The sequence below is a fragment of the Idiotropiscis lumnitzeri genome, chromosome 6, assembly GCF_059441095.1.
Source record: "Idiotropiscis lumnitzeri isolate Australia: NSW breed Sydney's pygmy pipehorse chromosome 6, RoL_Ilum_1.0, whole genome shotgun sequence".
NCBI lineage: Eukaryota > Metazoa > Chordata > Actinopteri > Syngnathiformes > Syngnathidae > Idiotropiscis > Idiotropiscis lumnitzeri.
The window spans coordinates 2,961,739-2,977,896 of record NC_142396.1 but is presented as its reverse complement, the minus strand read 5'-3'; the positions used below and the strand labels follow the sequence as shown (position 1 = coordinate 2,977,896).

The 16,158-nt window shown below is 45.0% G+C and overlaps 3 protein-coding genes across 15 annotated transcripts in view; 1 reads left to right on the top strand and 2 right to left on the bottom strand.

The window, feature by feature from the left end:
- Positions 1–3,481, top strand: part of LOC148334541 (voltage-dependent calcium channel subunit alpha-2/delta-4-like) — a 35,504-nt gene extending 32,023 nt beyond the window's left edge. For 2 of the 12 annotated variants that reach the window (XM_088297527.1, XM_088297526.1), the window contains 5 exons: positions 629–649; positions 748–865; positions 1,813–1,933; positions 2,010–2,087; positions 2,830–3,481. In XM_088297527.1, the coding sequence (XP_088153653.1) occupies positions 629–649; positions 748–865; positions 1,813–1,933; positions 2,010–2,087; positions 2,830–2,931 (440 nt within the window). In that variant the 3' untranslated portion in view covers positions 2,932–3,481. Of the gene's footprint in view, positions 1–139; positions 650–747; positions 1,934–2,009; positions 2,313–2,829 lie in introns of those variants that run through there. The other 10 variants (XM_088297530.1, XM_088297529.1, XR_015843998.1 and 7 more) reach the window with 8 other exon arrangements.
- A 793-nt stretch (positions 3,482–4,274) lies between these two features.
- Positions 4,275–12,498, bottom strand: afg3l1 (AFG3-like AAA ATPase 1). Of its 2 annotated transcripts, XM_088297534.1 has the most exons (17): positions 12,373–12,498; positions 12,146–12,304; positions 11,007–11,085; positions 10,766–10,860; positions 10,211–10,360; positions 10,057–10,128; positions 9,803–9,927; positions 9,449–9,719; positions 9,191–9,328; positions 8,229–8,382; positions 8,044–8,151; positions 7,817–7,942; positions 7,602–7,712; positions 7,373–7,488; positions 7,080–7,280; positions 6,811–7,005; positions 4,275–5,392 (listed from the first exon to the last, which is right to left on the bottom strand). In XM_088297534.1, exons 2-17 carry the CDS (start codon positions 12,278–12,280, stop codon positions 5,165–5,167), a joined length of 2,304 nt encoding a protein of 767 aa, XP_088153660.1. In that variant the 5' UTR covers positions 12,281–12,304; positions 12,373–12,498; the 3' UTR covers positions 4,275–5,164. The 2 variants fall into 2 exon arrangements, with proteins under 2 accessions (XP_088153660.1, XP_088153659.1); XM_088297533.1 differs by having other exon boundaries at positions 12,146–12,443.
- LOC148334539 (5-hydroxyisourate hydrolase-like) lies at positions 12,498–14,697 on the bottom strand. Its single transcript, XM_088297554.1, has 4 exons — positions 14,642–14,697; positions 14,214–14,366; positions 13,912–14,047; positions 12,498–13,574 (listed from the first exon to the last, which is right to left on the bottom strand). Exons 1-4 carry the CDS (start codon positions 14,689–14,691, stop codon positions 13,485–13,487), a joined length of 429 nt encoding a protein of 142 aa, XP_088153680.1. The 5' UTR covers positions 14,692–14,697; the 3' UTR covers positions 12,498–13,484.
- Between the last annotated feature and the right edge of the window lie 1,461 nt (positions 14,698–16,158).

The window sequence follows — 16,158 nt, the reverse complement described above, 5'->3', positions numbered from 1 at the left end:
TAATCGATCATTCGTCATCTCCTTGCGATAATACAGCCGCGCCTTGACATATGAGCTGAGTGCTTGCCCTGACCGTGCTCATAACTCAAAAATACGACATGTATCTCACGTCATCTTTCTCCATTGACATGAAATCAAGCCCGCCCACACCCCATCATAATAAGAAGGGGAAAAAAAACAATACGGAAAAGGTTGGTTCCAGTAAACAGAGTCGATTTGTAGAATAAAATATCCCGTGTAAATCTGAGTTGGATTTAGTGCAGCAATTCGATTCCTTGTGCTGCTCCTTTGTGGTGTGCCTGCCTTGGCCAACAGGAGGCAGTATTGCGCAGTCATGTAGACACAAACCTACAAGACGAAGACCACACGTCTTCTGGACGACAGCTACACTTTGCTACATTGCAAGTGTTCACCATTCTGCACAGAGGATAAAGAAGATCCACCTGTGAATCTTCTTCCATTTTTGGGAAGTGAGATGAGTCATGTATCAAGGCACGAAAAAAAAAAAAAAGAAACTCCTGCTTTGTTGGGGGCTACCTTGTGTGTTTTTTGTCATCACTAGCTTCATGTGTTTTTGTTTTTTTAATTAATGAAATCATCATCATCATCATCATCATCATCATTTAAGCCAAGGCTGGATATCACACCTGTGAGTTCAACATCAACATAACATCAGCGCACCACCGACTGGATTTGATGGTATTTCAATGTGCACGTGCGTGTGCGTGTGCGTGTGTGCGTGTGTAGCTCACAAGCAAAAGAAGGTGGAGGCGCTGGTGCCATGCGAGACGGCCTATCCTGGCTTCACGTACGACGAGTCCGTCAAGGAGGCAAACAGCATCATCAAATGTGGACGCTGCCAGAAGTACACGCACACAAACGCACATGCGCATACACACGCACAAACATTTGCACATGCACAAAACTAGGTTGGTTGCAGATGTCGTTTTGTGAAGTGGTTGCACGAAATAAAATGATCTGGATGGAGATTTAAATTTTTGTGCAGCCACGTGACAAAATTAAAATGAGTAAATTCAACGCGCCATTTTTTTTTTTTTAATTCTAACGATACTTTGTTGTTTTTTGTCAAGAACTAACTAACTTTTTGACTTTGACTCGAGTGTTTTTGTCCAAAAGAAGCGCTACTTTTCACTCTGCTCGCTATCTTGTCTTTTTTAGGACCAACTTTTTTTTTTTCTTGCTTGCACAATTTACATTCGGGCTCGTCAGGGAGAATTTCAGTCACATGACTCGGTGTGACGAATCCGACGAAACGACTCATGACGTTGTCCTCCTAGCGACCAGTCAAACGGAGGCAAGCAGTCACATGACCGCACACGCAAGCAACGTTTTCAATGCAACTTTGGTGAAAGCCGGAAAAACAACAACCCAAAAATAAACGACAGAAATTTCTTGATTTCAAACAATACAGTGTTTCTTGTCACCAAGTAACACCGTCATATCGCAATTATATTTAGATTGGATACATTGATCCGTCATCTGATCGGATCGCTGATCCATAATCGTGTTTTTTTTTTTTTTTTTTGTAAATTAACTCAATTAACTGCCATTGACGGCTAAAGTCGTCAAAGAGCGAATGAGTTAATTCTGTGATCAGTGATCGGCTTCAAAATCTCGTGTGTCATTTTATTTTTATTTTTTAATACAACCTCAGACTAGCTCGTGCGATCTCTTAGGACAACTACGCCGATGGATTTTAATGGCACTTATGATGATGTGTGGGTGCCAATTTTGTATGGGCTGTCTTGTTTGTGTGAATTTTGGGGCTTCCTGCGCATGTTGCGTTTGCAGGATGTTTGTGGTGCAGCGCGTCCCGGACAGCAACTTGCTGGTGGTGGTGACGGAAGCCAACTGCGACTGCTCCCGCCAGTACAGCGCCATCCCGCTGGAGCCCAAAGAAATCAAATATATCCTTTCGCGCTGCCACCTAGTGGCCACCTGACGCAAGACAGCACAGACGCTTTTTCCTTGACGGCAGCCAACATAACGCCACTGTCAAGTGCAACCGGATGAAGTCACAGAAAGTGCGCCGGCGCCCAGAGTCTTGCCACGCCTATCACCCCAAGGTCAGGCTCTGATTAGCTAGCTTTAAATCTTTGCGTATTTGGCATTTTATGTTAATTTGCTTGTCGAGGATTTATTTCCTTGATCGATACAAACCTTTCCAACGACAAACAGAGATATTTTGGATGGATGGATACATGCCAAATGTTAGCAAATTAACTGTCAGCATGCTATCTAAATTGAAAAGAAAGCGTTAAAACAGGAAGTATTTCAAGTTCAGCATTCAGGTGAGTTTTTGTTTGACGATTATTGAACGTGAAATGCTCTTCTGGCTTGCTTTTTATGCCTACGAATAGCTTCATTTTATAATAGACATTGTCAAAGAAGTTGTAGTTTGGAACAACCTGGATTTGATTACAGACAATGCATACTGTAGAAAGGGCGGAACACTGTTTGTACGAGTATTTAATGAGATTATTTCTATATGGTAAATGGAGACGGGGTGCTGGAATGAAATTCCATTCATTTTAATAGGGAAAGAAGATTTGGGTGTTTTGAGTTCCGAGCATGGTCACGGAACAAATCCAGCTTGCATCTGAAGGCACCACTGTGCACTCTCGCTCAAATCAGCAGCCACCATGTTTTCATTTTCAAAGTCTCACATTTGTTATTTCAACATTTCAGTAAATTGTACGGAATTTTTCATTTGTGACTTCTCTCGCAGAAATTGTGCTCACTCGTCACATATTTGATATTCGATTTGCGCTTGACATTTTGTTACAATCTCGTATGTGTGTGTGTAAGGAAAACGCCAAGGATTGTGGAGGCGCGTGCACCATCTCCCTGTCAATCCGCCTTTTCACCGCTTCTCTTGTGTTTCCGGGGATCCGCCTCGTCATGACATAACAATGACAAGCTTTCAATCGAGAGGGCCTGAAGCAGCAGATGGATTTTGATCGAGACCAACCAATCTTCCGGTGATACGAAGAACAAGTTCATTTGGAGTTTCGCAATAAAAAAATTGGCAGCTTGTTGCAGTTTCGCAAAGGACATTGTATGGGAGATATAGCGCCCTCTGCTGGATAGATTCCGTCATGACCTTTATTTCTCACAGAGGCATATTTTTACTTTTTTATTACCGCCCAAAATGGGGATATTCCGCCAATTAGCATTTTCCACAATGGTGATTAACTAGTAGCCTCAAAATAAAAACAAATATGTACATACAATCAAAAATATATTTTTTGAATTGCTGCCAATAGGTGACTTCACTGGTGCCGGTCGGCGAGTGTGTCGGAGTTGGTTTATGAATTTCTTTTCATGTAATTGTTTAATGAAAACTATTTTGGAGAAACTAGAAAATTGCCATGATTAAAAAAAGAAAAAATAATTTAGATCATACAAAGTAGAACATATGACTTTCTTTGTAATAATAAAAGAGACAAATGGAAAAATTATTATTTTTTGTGTGGAAAGGGTGGTCAAAAAAGTCTTGTATTAATTACTTATTTGTTTTTTAACAGGTTTACAGTTTCAGTTATGAGAATGTCAGAGAAGTTGCTTTTTTTATTTAATTAAAAAAGTATATATATATATATATATATATATATATATATTCATATACGACGCGCACCTTCGCCTCTTGTTTCTAGAGGTGCATCCATCGCGAAGGAAAATGACAGGCACTGACTTTATTTGCCATTCAAGGTTGCTCTCTTGGACTCTCTCTCACGCCGCAATACGAGTTGGTCGACGTTCGACGTTTGTTTCACTCACAAGTCCATTCCACATGAGCGCTAAAAGTTGCTTTCCTTGATGATTTTTACGCTGATCTTTACGCTCAGCAAAAGGTTTCTTCCCCATGCTCACCCCACCACACGATCCAAACAAAACAATGATTACCCGCAGGTGTGTGCACCTAAGACCACGCCCCCCTGTGAACCCACCAATCATGTGAAAGTGGAGTGTGCGCACACAAGCATGCGTCGCAACAAAGGAAAAAAACATCTAACACCATTTTTCTTTTTTTTTTAAGAGAGAAGCTGGAAGGAACTTTAAAAGTGGGTGATTTTTGAAAACCTTGATTTTTTTTTATTACTCTGGGAAAAAGTGGAATCATGCTCATCCTGCTTCTGAAAAACTTTTTGCACCCCAAAATAATCCCAAAAATAATGAATCTTGAAAAGAAATTCCCAGAATAAACTTGGTGTGTTTAATTAGTGGCTTTTTTTAAAAGAAATAAGTATTCATACGGGAAAAAAATATTTTACTTTGACAACTGCAATTCAGAGCATTTACATTTTTTTTTAAAACAAAGGTCTTGTGTACATCACTGATATTTTATAATTATGTATACATAACTTTGAATTCATGAAATTCCACTTTCACATCAACTTTTATTCTAAAAAAAATATATACACATTGAAATTGTCAAAAAGTTAATGTGACATCACAATGGGTGGTGCCGGTGGCACCAAGTCAATGGACTTGATTTGAAAATTCGGGCACTAAAAGCAAAACAAATTTACCATTTAAAAAAAAAATCCATTTTAACCAAGGCAACATCTGTTGGGGAAAAAAAAATCTAAATGACTGGAGAGCCTGTCCACCCACCCATCAATTGTGAAGTCGTGTGATTCCTTGTGATAAAGTAATTTTGCTAACTTGTGACATCACAGTGGAGCAAACAAACATCACCAGTCCCACACTGAGGATCTCAGCCAGCGTCATCAAGTTCCAGAGCCACTGTCCCAGTGACAAAACGGTAAGCAGAGCTGCAGTGTCTACCAAAATCCGGGCTCGCCATTGCTCTGGCCCATCGTGCGACAGGTCTGCCTCTAAAATTTCCACACGGTAAGTAATAAAAGTGAACATTTCTTCATCCTTGGGATATTTGGAGGAAAGAACGTGTATCATTTAAAAAAAAGAAAAAAAATACGCACAAATGTTTCTTTGAACGTTACAATTGTTCATGGTGATTTGTTGCCTTTAAAAGTTGGAGGCGGCAACAATCGGCATTCATCCGAGTTGGAGGTCTTACGCCGACGCTTCGGGCCAAAAAATACAAAAAAAAAAAAAACTGCCCACGGGAAGGACGTGTCAGTGATTCACAATGTCCCGACAACACAACCGGGTGCGATTAGTCCAAGGCGGCCTGCTGTTTGTTGCGAGCGTCTTCGTCGGCGTCATCGGGTCGCTGGCGGTTCCAGTCGCGCAGGCCGTCGGGCAGGCTGGTGTCCTCGTCCAGGCTCCCCGTACCCTCCACAAACTCCTCGTACGTGGACTTCTCCTCAAAGGGCCGCGGGCCCAGCAGCGCCAACATGTCCGCCTTGTCCAGGACTTCCTTTTCCAGCAGCCGCTTGCCAACCTACGCACGCACGCACGCACGCACGGATTATCTGCAAGTCACAAGGCGGCTTGCAGCACCGGGCTACTTGGGCAATCACATTTCTTAGTTTTTGATTTCCTGAAAATGTTTTTTTTCGTCTTCCAATCAGGTGTGGAATTAAAATAAGAATCATTTAATGGGTGTAAGATGCATAAGAAACGACCATTTTCAAACGATTGATTAATGATTAATTGTCAAAGATGAAATTAAAGGACATTTTAGTTCAAATTATTCAATGATATATTTTGTTAAAAATATTTGTATTACTTTTGTTAAATGGAATAACCTTGGTTATAATGTGATGAATGTTATTCGTTTAATGCGCCAAATTTCTCGTCACGACATTCTTTTGACTTGTGCATTGTGCAAAACAGAAAGAAACAATTGGTCCCGCTTTAGCTCATTGCCGTGCGTGACCTTTTACATTTTGAATCCTCGTCAAGACCTGGCCTGGAGCTGGGCAATATGACTGAAAAGTATATCACAATTTGAGTTTTTCATATTGGTCGACAGATATATATTGATTTTTTTTTTACTATTTAAAATGAGGACCTGGAGAAAAAATGTTGAGTGAAATAGACTAATTTCTGAAGACAATGTGCTTTGGGGGGCTGGGCGATTTGGCTACAAACAAATTTCATTCAAATTTGACTTCCCTGATTGGGACACGCCTATCACTCATGCTAGAATTAGAATTAGAAATCCCTTTATTGTCATTGTACTCAAGTGTGCAACGAGATTAGAGGGCTCCCCTCTCCAGTGCAATACAACAATAATACAGACAAATAGAACAAGGGTGGGCAAATTTTTGGATTGGCGGGCCACAATGGGTTCCAAAATTTGACAGAGGGGCCGGACCAGGAGTGTTTTGGTAATGTCACCTCATCGGAGAAAGAAAATAATAATTTTAAATGAAAGTGAATAAAAGCATTACAACAATATATATGTCATTGAAAAATCACAGTAATTAGAAAATAAAACATTACATTTTTTTCAAGTTCAGCGGGCCAGATTAAAACGTTTACCGGGCAACATTTGGCCCCCGGGCCGTAGTTTGCCCACTCCTGAGCTAGAACGTCCAAAAAAAACAGGGAAACTGGTTTTCTTGCAGGGAACGTCGCCCTCCGGAGGTTTTTGATCGGGTCAACGCGCATGATCAGTCTTGTTCCAGAACGAGTAACTAAGACACGAAGGAGGCTGACTGACCTGACCCAGATTGGAATTGCTTCATTTTTGTTATGCCAAATGCAAAAGGCAAATCTATCACGTTCAAATGCGATGCTGAACTTTTTTTTTTTCCTGCCGCGGCAGCAACACACATTGTGTAATTTCATTGCTTTTCACGGCCCGTAAGAAGGCCGGTAGCAAGCCGACGGGAGGGCTTGATACGTACGTACCAGCTCCACCAGGTCCTTCTTGTCCTGGACCAGCTGGAGCGTGCGCGCGTACGCCCGCTCCACCAGCGCCCGGACCTCGGCATCGATCAGCTCGGCCGTGGCTTCGCTGTACGGCTTCTCCAGGACCATCTCGCCCTGGCGTGGCAGCTCAAACGACACCTGGCCCACCTTCTCGCTCATCCCGAACTGGACCACCTGACCGCCGCCACACAATTATAACCATTAAAAACATCAAAAATCAAAAAGTCGCAACATGTGTGCGCTCATACCTGTGCGTACGCGGACTGCGTAACCTTCTTGAGGTCATCCTGTGCGCCGGTGGTGATGCGTCCGAAGAAGACGCTCTCGGCCACGCGTCCTCCCAGCATCATGCACATCCTGTCGAAGAGCTGCTCGCGGCTGTACAGGAACTGCTCGCGCGGGAGGTACTGCGCGTAGCCCAGGCCCTTCCCGCGGGGGATGATCGACACCTGGTCGGTGGAGGAGGAGGAGGAGGTGGGGAGTCACAACGAGCCGTGTCGGTCGGCGCCGCCCCGGCAACCACGTTTGCAACGGTTCCCACCTTGAGCAACGGGTCGGCGTGCTGCAGGAACCAGCCCACGATGGCGTGGCCCGCCTCGTGATAGGCCACCGTCTTCTTCTCCGTGGGCTGCAGCACCTGCGTCTTCTTCTCCATACCTGAATCAGGAAGGCAGGCGTTGGCGTTGGCCATTAGTAAACTCGGAATAGAAGCAAAGACATCAAACCAACGAGGAAATGAGTGCGAATGTGAAGCAGCGTCCCGGACTGACCTCCGATGACCCTGTCGATGGCCTGCTCGAAGTCCTTGTGGCGGACGTGCGGGTGGAGGTGCCTGGCCGCGATGAGCGCCGCCTCGTTGCAGACGTTGGCGATGTCGGCGCCTGCGTGCGCCCACCCGCACCCACGCACACACACAAGCACATTTCAGCATCGCCGTTCGTTTGGCGGGGGGCGCTCACGCCTTGTCGGCGCGCTTGCTACGTGCCGGTGAATCCGGGCGTGGCGGCGGCCATCTTCCTAGCCAGCACGTCCTTGTCCACTGTGGGGTCCAACTTGATGGGTCGAAGGTGCACGCGAAAGATGGACGCCCGACCTTTGATGTCCGGAGGACCTGACATGAGTCACAAGAGAATTTCCTTCTGAGAATTGGAGAGAGAGAGAGAGAGAACGAGCGAGCGAGCAGCGGTGCGCGAATGCCGTTTTATTTGTTACCGATGTAGATCTGCCTGTCGAAGCGCCCGGGCCGCATGAGGGCGGGGTCGAGGACGTCGGGTCTGTTGGTGCCTGCCAGGACCACCACGTTGGTGGCCGTGTTGAAGCCTGACAAATACCAAAGGCGGCAAAAAAGGTGATCAGCGAGCGGACGGCGGGGAGGACGCGCGCCCCGTGCGACGGACCGTCCATCTCCACCAGGAGCTGGTTGAGTGTGTTCTCCTGCTCGCTCTGGCCGCCGAAGTTGCCGCCGCCTCGTTTGCGGCCCACCGCGTCGATCTCGTCGATGAAGAGGATGCAGGGGGCGTTCTTCCGCGCCATGGCGAACATGTCCCTCACCTGTCAATCAATCGGAGCGACAGCTTCATGTCAGGAAGCTCAAGACAAGACAAGTTTTTTGTGTTAAAAAGTCAACTTTGACTTTTTCATTGGGGAAAAAACAAAACAGTGCTTCCGGTTCAGGAGACTGGCAGAGGATGACGTCGAAAACAAATAGCTGCATAGGGCTGAAACTCACATCAGCTCTCGTCAATCAACTGAAAACAAACTTGAACTGGCGGAGACGGGAAAACTCGCTTTGTTGCTTTCGGTCCACAATGCTCGTACAGCGTTGGACTTTTTGTTTACTCGGCTCCGAATGCATGGAATATGTTACAAAACGTCTGGAAGAGTTGAATTTCACAAACACTTTTCAAACCAAACAGATTTGGAGAACAATCCCAGAATATGCACCCGTTTTTCAGAACCTGTTTGTAAAATTCTGTATTTGCTGTCGTCTCCTGGCCAGGGCTCGCTTGAAAACGAGTTTTTTCATCTCAATGACATATTTCTTGAGGCAATAAAGGTTGCGTAATGTAGGCCTGCTTAGTTGCCAGAGTAATAAATTAGCATTTTTTTTTATACCTTGAATGGTGTCGTATTTTGGTTACTCAAGAGGTGAGAATTCTGCTCGGACACAACAAAAGTGTGCTGCAAGTGTAAACGTTTTTTTTTTTTTTTTGGTCTCCCTATACCGCGGACTTTCGTTGATCACATGGAGTCGGGATGTGGTAAATGTGGATTAATTTGCTGTTCAAGGTTGATAACGGTCTTATCGTTCTCTCTTGGGATAACCAAGTCTTGTGACCGTCCCCCTTACGGCGCTCACCCTGGCAGGACCGACGCCCACAAACATCTCCAGGAATTCCGAGCCGTTGACGGTGATAAAGGGAACATTGGCCTCGCCGGCAGTGGCTTTGGCCAGAAGAGTCTTGCCGGTACCGGGAGGTCCCGACAGCACGGCACCCTAGCAAAACAGACACAGGTGAACACATTTAACTGACTTGTGGGGACATTTTCTTTTTCAGACAAGATTTTTTTTTTTCCAGGGGGAAAGAGATTTGATTTGAAGAGCCCGAGGTGACACCTTGGGGATCTTGGCTCCGAGGTCCTGGTACTGCTGCGGGTTCTTGAGGAAGTTGACAAACTCCAGGATCTCCAGCTTGGCCTCCTCGCAGCCCGCCACGTCCTTGAACTTGACCTCGATGTTGTCCTTCATCATCTTGGCGGTGGACTCGCTCATGCTGAAGGGCCCGCCCCTGCCGCCCCCGGGTCCCGACCCCATGGGACCGCGGCGCAACGTGAAGAGCAGGAAGCCGATGAGGAGCAGCGTGGGAATCATGCTCATCAGGAAAGAGCTGCGGGCGAACAAATGACAAATGAGGCGTTGGGGCGCCGCGGGAACGCAGGACGTCCCGAGACGTTTCGGAGCGGTGCTGACCCGTCGCTCTCGGAGCTGTAGACCACGGCAGGGCGGCGCGACGCCTCCATGCCGAGCTCCAAGTGGGCCATCTCCAGGTTCCTCTCAAACGTGTCCACGCTGCCGATGTTGAACCACACGTAGCTCTGCACACGATTTTCCAAACTAAAGTTGCAAATTCCTATTTTCAAAGGCGTAACTGTAGTAGCAAAACTGGTCCCGACCCAACAAATGCAAATCCTTGTTTTCAACATCACTCCCGTGTTCCCACTCACCCCTTCGGCATCTGCGCCAGGCACCAGGATGACGCGCACGTACTGCTTGTTGACCACTTCCAGACGATCCACCTAAAACAAAAAACAAACCAAAAAAAAAAAAAAGAACAAATCAAGCGTCGCGTGCTGAGCGAGGCCAGCAAAGGCGCCTCACCACGCCGCGGCCCAGGTAGCGCTGCACAAAGTCCTTCCAGCTGATTTCGCGGCCGTTGTCGCGGAAGTACAAGTAGAGCAGCGTGGAGGCGGCGCCGGCCGCCGCAATGGCCAGGTAGCGGAAGTCCTTCTCGTCCCACGGGAAGTCGCCCTGAACACAAACCGCAGTTGTGACAAGTTGAGATTCATCCCAACAAACTCTGATGTCCTGCGTTTACGTGAACATTTACTCAGTCACATATTTTCTTAGTTTTACACAGTTTATTTAAGTTGACATCGGCTACTAATGGACACCATGTTTGCTCAGAATTTTGCGTCACACATTTACATTCATTTACTTTCGTCAATTATTCGCTAATTAAAAAATCAAATATTTGCAGATGTATTCTTTTTTCATTTTTTATCCATCTTCTGTTCCTCGCTGAAAAACGTTTAAAATGCCCAAAGCTGGCACCAAAGCCCTGTCTGATGCAAAAGAAGTGCTTTGACGCCATCTTACTGTTAAGTGATGGGAAGAGCTTCTATTCAACAGACAAAAAGAGTGCTTCGGCCAAACCTTCTGCATTCGACTCCACCAGTCTTTTTTTGCTCCTCCTCTCTTGCCACCTCCTGCCCGTCCTCCTCGTCCTCCTGCACCTTCTGCTTTCCCATCTGGTCATCACAGACAATTGCAGTGATAAGTCCTTTCATCCAAAATCAAACACTCATTTTTTTTTGTTGCAGTCAGACAGTATTTAAAAAAAAAATACAATAAAAAAAAAACTTCCGGGGCAGATTTTATCCATGTGGGCTATCACCTTTAGGCTCACTGGAATACAGACGTCGCTGAGTCACCCGGAAGTTGCGCACGGCTCCATCGTCGCCTGGACACACGCTCTGAAAACAAAACGGAAACAACGTTCGCTTAATGTCAGTTACAAAAGTAAAACAAAACAGCCAAGAATCAAACAGCAGAACCTCTGGTCACTAAGCGTCCCGCTCTATGAACCGATTCCCAGTTACACAGCAGTGCCAGCATGTCGCTGGTGCCCTGACAAGAACATCTGGTGATAACCAGTGTTTACTTGGTGTCACCAGTTACCAGAAAAGATGAAAACAAAAACATAAAAAACGCATGATGATTTATCTTTGTTGGGTGACATTGGCTCAGATTGTTGGGCGGGTTGCTTAGTGACTGAAGGTTCAGCTGTCCAAATGTAGGCTGTATAGTTTTGCTTTTGTTGTCAACAGAAAGACCAGCATGATAACAAAACAGAATCATACTGGTATATGCAGTTTTTTAAATTGTATTTTATTTAACGGTGGTGTCACAATTAGAAAGGGTGAAAATAATCATTCCAATGACGTTAACTCTCCATGTTTGCATTAAAACTATGCAATGCCGTAACGTAATGTGACCACGTAGTCATATATATCACCACTAGATAGTGAGTAGAACAATTAGTTGTTACGTCAGAACTTTGTTTGCTTTGCGTTAGCTTAGCAGTGACGCAGGCCAAGTCACTCATTTAGGAAACTCCAAATTAGCATTTTTGTCGTCAAAGACATTTATTTGCGATGTACGCAATACTTAGAGCAGAGACGCAACCACGTCACGAGCTTTAACCGTTAGCGTCCAAATATTATGGAGATTGGGGGTCAATAATAAAGTTGAGAAGGAATTCGAGGATTACATTTGCTCAACTGACACGAAACGTCTGTCCCGAATAAACGAATGAATTAATAAAATATTTATTTGACATGGAAGTTGTTTCATTTCGTTATTTTGTGGAGCAATTAATTCCAAAAAGGAGACATTTGACAGTCGATGAGTTTGGCAGAAGTGGAAACTTAGCACAGTTCTCCACATGGTGTTTGGTTCATCAGATAAAACACATTCCATTATTTCTAAACAGAAAAGTATATCCGTAAGGGAACAACTTGGACAAACAGTTACCTGCACGGCGCAGCGCGTGTATCCGCCAATGAAGCGACGTCCTGCGGCGACGGCGTCTCGCCGAGTCGCGACAAGCGCAGCCCGACAGCACAGAGGTCGAGCGGCCGCCGAAAGAAGCCTCAAAAGCTGTGACATCCTTCCCGGTGCCACCTGTGCAAGCTCCACCCGAACGGGAGCGCACACACATAAAAATACAAGTTGCCTTAGTCCACTTCGTGTTCTCCTACCTCATCGTTGTGCTGTTATTGAACGAGGACCATCGTCAAACGTCAACCCGGATCACGCGAAGACCCAAAGAGTGGGCTACGCTAACGCCTGATTAGAAATGGAGAAATAAAAACAGCAGACGTACTCATTTTAAGATGTTTTAATGCTTTATCACTGTTTAATAGATATTTTACAGTATACATTTGTGTTACTAAAACATATTAAGAGTTTATTTTATTATATCGTGGTTTAATTTCAACCAGGAGTTTAGAATGCGACAATGTATTGTTGACTCATTGTGGGACCTCTCCCTGATTGGTGGAAGGAAAGAACGTGACAGTGCACTTATTATTTTTGTTAAACATTGCTATTACGACCTATACAAAACAAAACAACACTACATCTCGAATTACATATAGTTATTTTTTGCACAATCACAAAACCAATACGTTTCTAATGCTACCATTGGCAACTGAATTACTCCAGTAAAAAAAGTTACAAAACACAAAATAAAATGGATTTGTGGTCAAAGGTCAAAGCAAGGAATGGCCCAATGCCACATACAGCACGTTTTTGTTCTGGTTTTGTTTTCTAAAACTATTTGATTTAACAAATAAATTTAGTTCATTATTGCAAAATTAATTACCAATAATTATTTGAGAAAATGAGAACAAAAAGTAATTTTACAATTTGACATTATTTACGAATTATGTGGCCCATATGTCTACTTGGAAATTCCAATTTTGGTCCCTGCATACATACTACTGAACTTGATACTCAAAGTAGAGGGCAGCCAAGTCCAATTCAATGGTCGCTTGTCACAGTCGGGGTCAATCCTGGCCATTGAACGGCCGAAGAATGTGCAGCAATGGACCGACCATCCACCCGCAACATCACAGTTTATATTTCAGTCAGCACTATGATGGCTGGAAGTTTATGAATATGTGTGGATGTTATGGCAAAAAGAGAAAAGAGAGAGAGAGATTCAAAGCAAAGTGTGTGTGTGTGTGGGGGGGGGGGGTGCGTGGGGGTGTGTGTGTGTGCGGCTGTGTGTGTGTGTGGGGGGGGGTGTGCATGTGTGGGGGTGTGTGTGTGTGTGTCTTTGCATGTCAGTCTCAGGGAGCGGCGGTCCTCAGCTTCCCATGTACGTGCTGTAGGAGAAGCGGCTCATGAGCAGCGGCAGGTGAATGTTTTGCGTTGAATCTGTGACGGTGAACACCACCTGTAGTACACGCAGACGTGCATAGAAAGTTGACTGATCACTTAATTGGACGACAATCAATAAATGACATTCAAAATCGAAAACCGAGCACAGCTGAGGATGGAAGATTGGGAACGTCCAAGGCACCCAAAATTCCAGTTCAGTGATCGTTAAAGAACTAGCTGTCAGCGTTTTTTCTTAGTTTTTTTCAAAGCCGAACGATTTTTTTTTTAAATCAGTGATAAATTTGACCTGCATCCTTAATTAATGACTATGTGGAAAATATCAACCAAAATATCCTGAAAATGCTCAGAGAATATATGAATACACGGCTAGCAAATGTGTAGAAAAAGGTGACCTCCGCGTAGGGATAGAAGGAGTCACGGTCCAGGCTGGTCCAGTACGAGCCGGTCTCAAAGCGTAACTTGTACATTCCCGGGACGAATGCTTCCCGGCTGATGAGACCTGGGCAGCGGCCATCTTCGTCCGTCGTCCTGTCATACAACAAAAAAAAAAAGTATAACGATTGGATGAACGAAAATGTCACTGCAAGATGATGCCCAGTTTGAACACTTGGTTCAGTGATTCTTTGGCCTACCACTAGAGGGAGCCAACGTTTTTTGTGCATCATCTGTGTGCAGTGTCGGGTGCACGGCGTACCCCACGTTGAGCATGTGCCAGAGCTTGAGCTGCGAATCGAGTCGATGCAGGCTGAGCGGCACGCGTACGGCGGGAACGCCGTCGCTGGTGTTGAGCACGTGCGTGGTGAGCGGGCTACGCTTTGACGTCATCGTTGATGACTCCAAAGAACAGCTTTCAGAAATGTTGAGTGAAAAAAAAAAAAAAACGTCAAATTAGTCCTCCGAAAATCTGCTTTTTTTTTTTTTTGGACTGTTTTTGCAGGTTTCTTTTTTACACAGCATTACCACATGTGAACAACGTTAACAAGGTTCAAACACACCCTCCCACCAAACAATTAGCTGATTTTTCACATGCAGACAAGAAATGTGAAATTCAAAGTCATGTTAAGTCTATTCCAAAAACAATAAGAACATCAAAATGTGTGAAGAATAAATATCTGTGTTTACCTGGTGGCGAATTGTCTGCTGCTCAAACTCTTCTGCTGGTGTGCGACCATCCAGCGTGCACTACAAACAAGTCAGCTGTCAAAGGTCGCCGTGTCTGGAATGAATCATTAAAAAAAAAAAAGTCAACAAACAAGCGACCGCTTGTCTGTTCAATCAACATTGTTAGCTCATTTTAGAGCCTCGCTGCAAACGTTTTCATTAAAGCTGACCGAAGGGAAATTGTTGCTTGCACAGTTCCAGGAAATGATTGAACAAAGATTTAATTCAGTGTGATTCGAGGGGGTGTCTTCATGTTTTGGGCCGAGTTTGAATCAGCCCAAACACATTGAGCTTTGATTTGTATCCTATTTTTTTTTTATCCCCAAATCAAATGGAGGCGGATAAAAGTCACTTGAACACATTCAAGCAGCTTTTCAAGTCAATTGGCGTGGAAGGGTTGAAAAGGGCGGCAGCATGCTACTGTCTGCTCGTGGTTCACGTCTGCCTCAAAGCAAAATTCAAGTATCACCATTAGGCCAAATTGGCGAATGCTGAGGGTGCCGTACGCGGCTTCAGGGGGCACCGAAAAGACTCAAGGATGATAGAAAACCAGCTTGGAGACAAGTGAGCGAGGAGTATCTTTTACTATTTTCTTTTATTTTTTTACAGCTATTCAACTTACATGACATCACATCGGGCTAGTTGACAGCACCATGCCTTGGTTATGTCTAGGCTAGATTCCTGTCATGCACTTTTGGAGCCAGCCCGTCCTCCCTCAAGCGCCTCCAGTTGCACCAAAATACTGCTGCTCGTCTTTTAACTAGACGACATCACCCCAATCTCGGCCTCTCTTCACTGGCTCCCGGTGCACTTTAGAGTTCAAAGTGTCCCGCTGAGCGCCAATGAGCGGCTCCGTGGCGAACACCTTTGCAGTGAAATGCCAGCGAATTAGGCCAAGCGCGACGATGAAACCCATTTGCTGGGAACGTAGCGATAGAAATTGGGGTACCATCAAACCCTCTTGTTCTGTCTCGCTTTGTTGGGGTCGGACTTTTTAGATTTCTTGGATGGGTTGAGTCTGTTAAATGAAATTCATTCTACTGCACTTGTGATATGTGCAATGAGAATAACGTTCAATTTAAATTTCCATTCTCCTTATTAAGCCCAACCCATCAGAGGAAACCAAAAAATGCCAATGTCATTCTGAGCTCTTGCGAAGGCTCTCATCTGATTGGAAAAAAAGGCCCAAAAAAAAAAGGAAATGCCATATCGATGGTGTGTGTGTGGGTGTGTGGGTGTGTGGGCGTGTGGGCGGGGGTGTGTGTGTGTGTGTGTGCGACTCAAGCAATCAGGATTGCGAAGGCCTTGGGCAGATTACATTTACTTGGCAACACATAGAAAGTGAAAACTGATTGGATGGAAAAAAATCAACATGCACTGCGCACATCTGGAAGCTGTGCAGCCAAGACACACACAGTGAAACAATTGACACTGGCTCGGGCTGGTCTACGTTCGGCAGCCGTCGCCAAGTCGTTAAA

Bases quoted from the DNA above. Each gene is read 5' to 3' on its own strand.
- LOC148334539 (XM_088297554.1), bottom strand. From the start codon at position 14,691: ATGGTCGCACACCAGCAGAAGAGTTTGAGCAGCAGACAATTCGCCACC. The intron at 14,367-14,641 runs GTAAACACAGAT...CATTTCTGAAAG, and splicing joins AGCAGACAATTCGCCACCAG to CTGTTCTTTGGAGTCATCAA. The intron at 13,575-13,911 runs GTCACCTTTTTC...CGTGTACTACAG, and splicing joins CCTTCTATCCCTACGCGGAG to GTGGTGTTCACCGTCACAGA.
- afg3l1 (XM_088297534.1), bottom strand. From the start codon at position 12,280: ATGTCACAGCTTTTGAGGCTTCTTTCGGCGGCCGCTCGACCTCTGTGC. The intron at 8,383-9,190 runs GTGAGCGCCGTA...ATTGATTGACAG, and splicing joins TGGGCGTCGGTCCTGCCAGG to GTGAGGGACATGTTCGCCAT. The intron at 5,393-6,810 runs GTACGTACGTAT...GTGCGTGCGTAG, and splicing joins AGAAGGACCTGGTGGAGCTG to GTTGGCAAGCGGCTGCTGGA.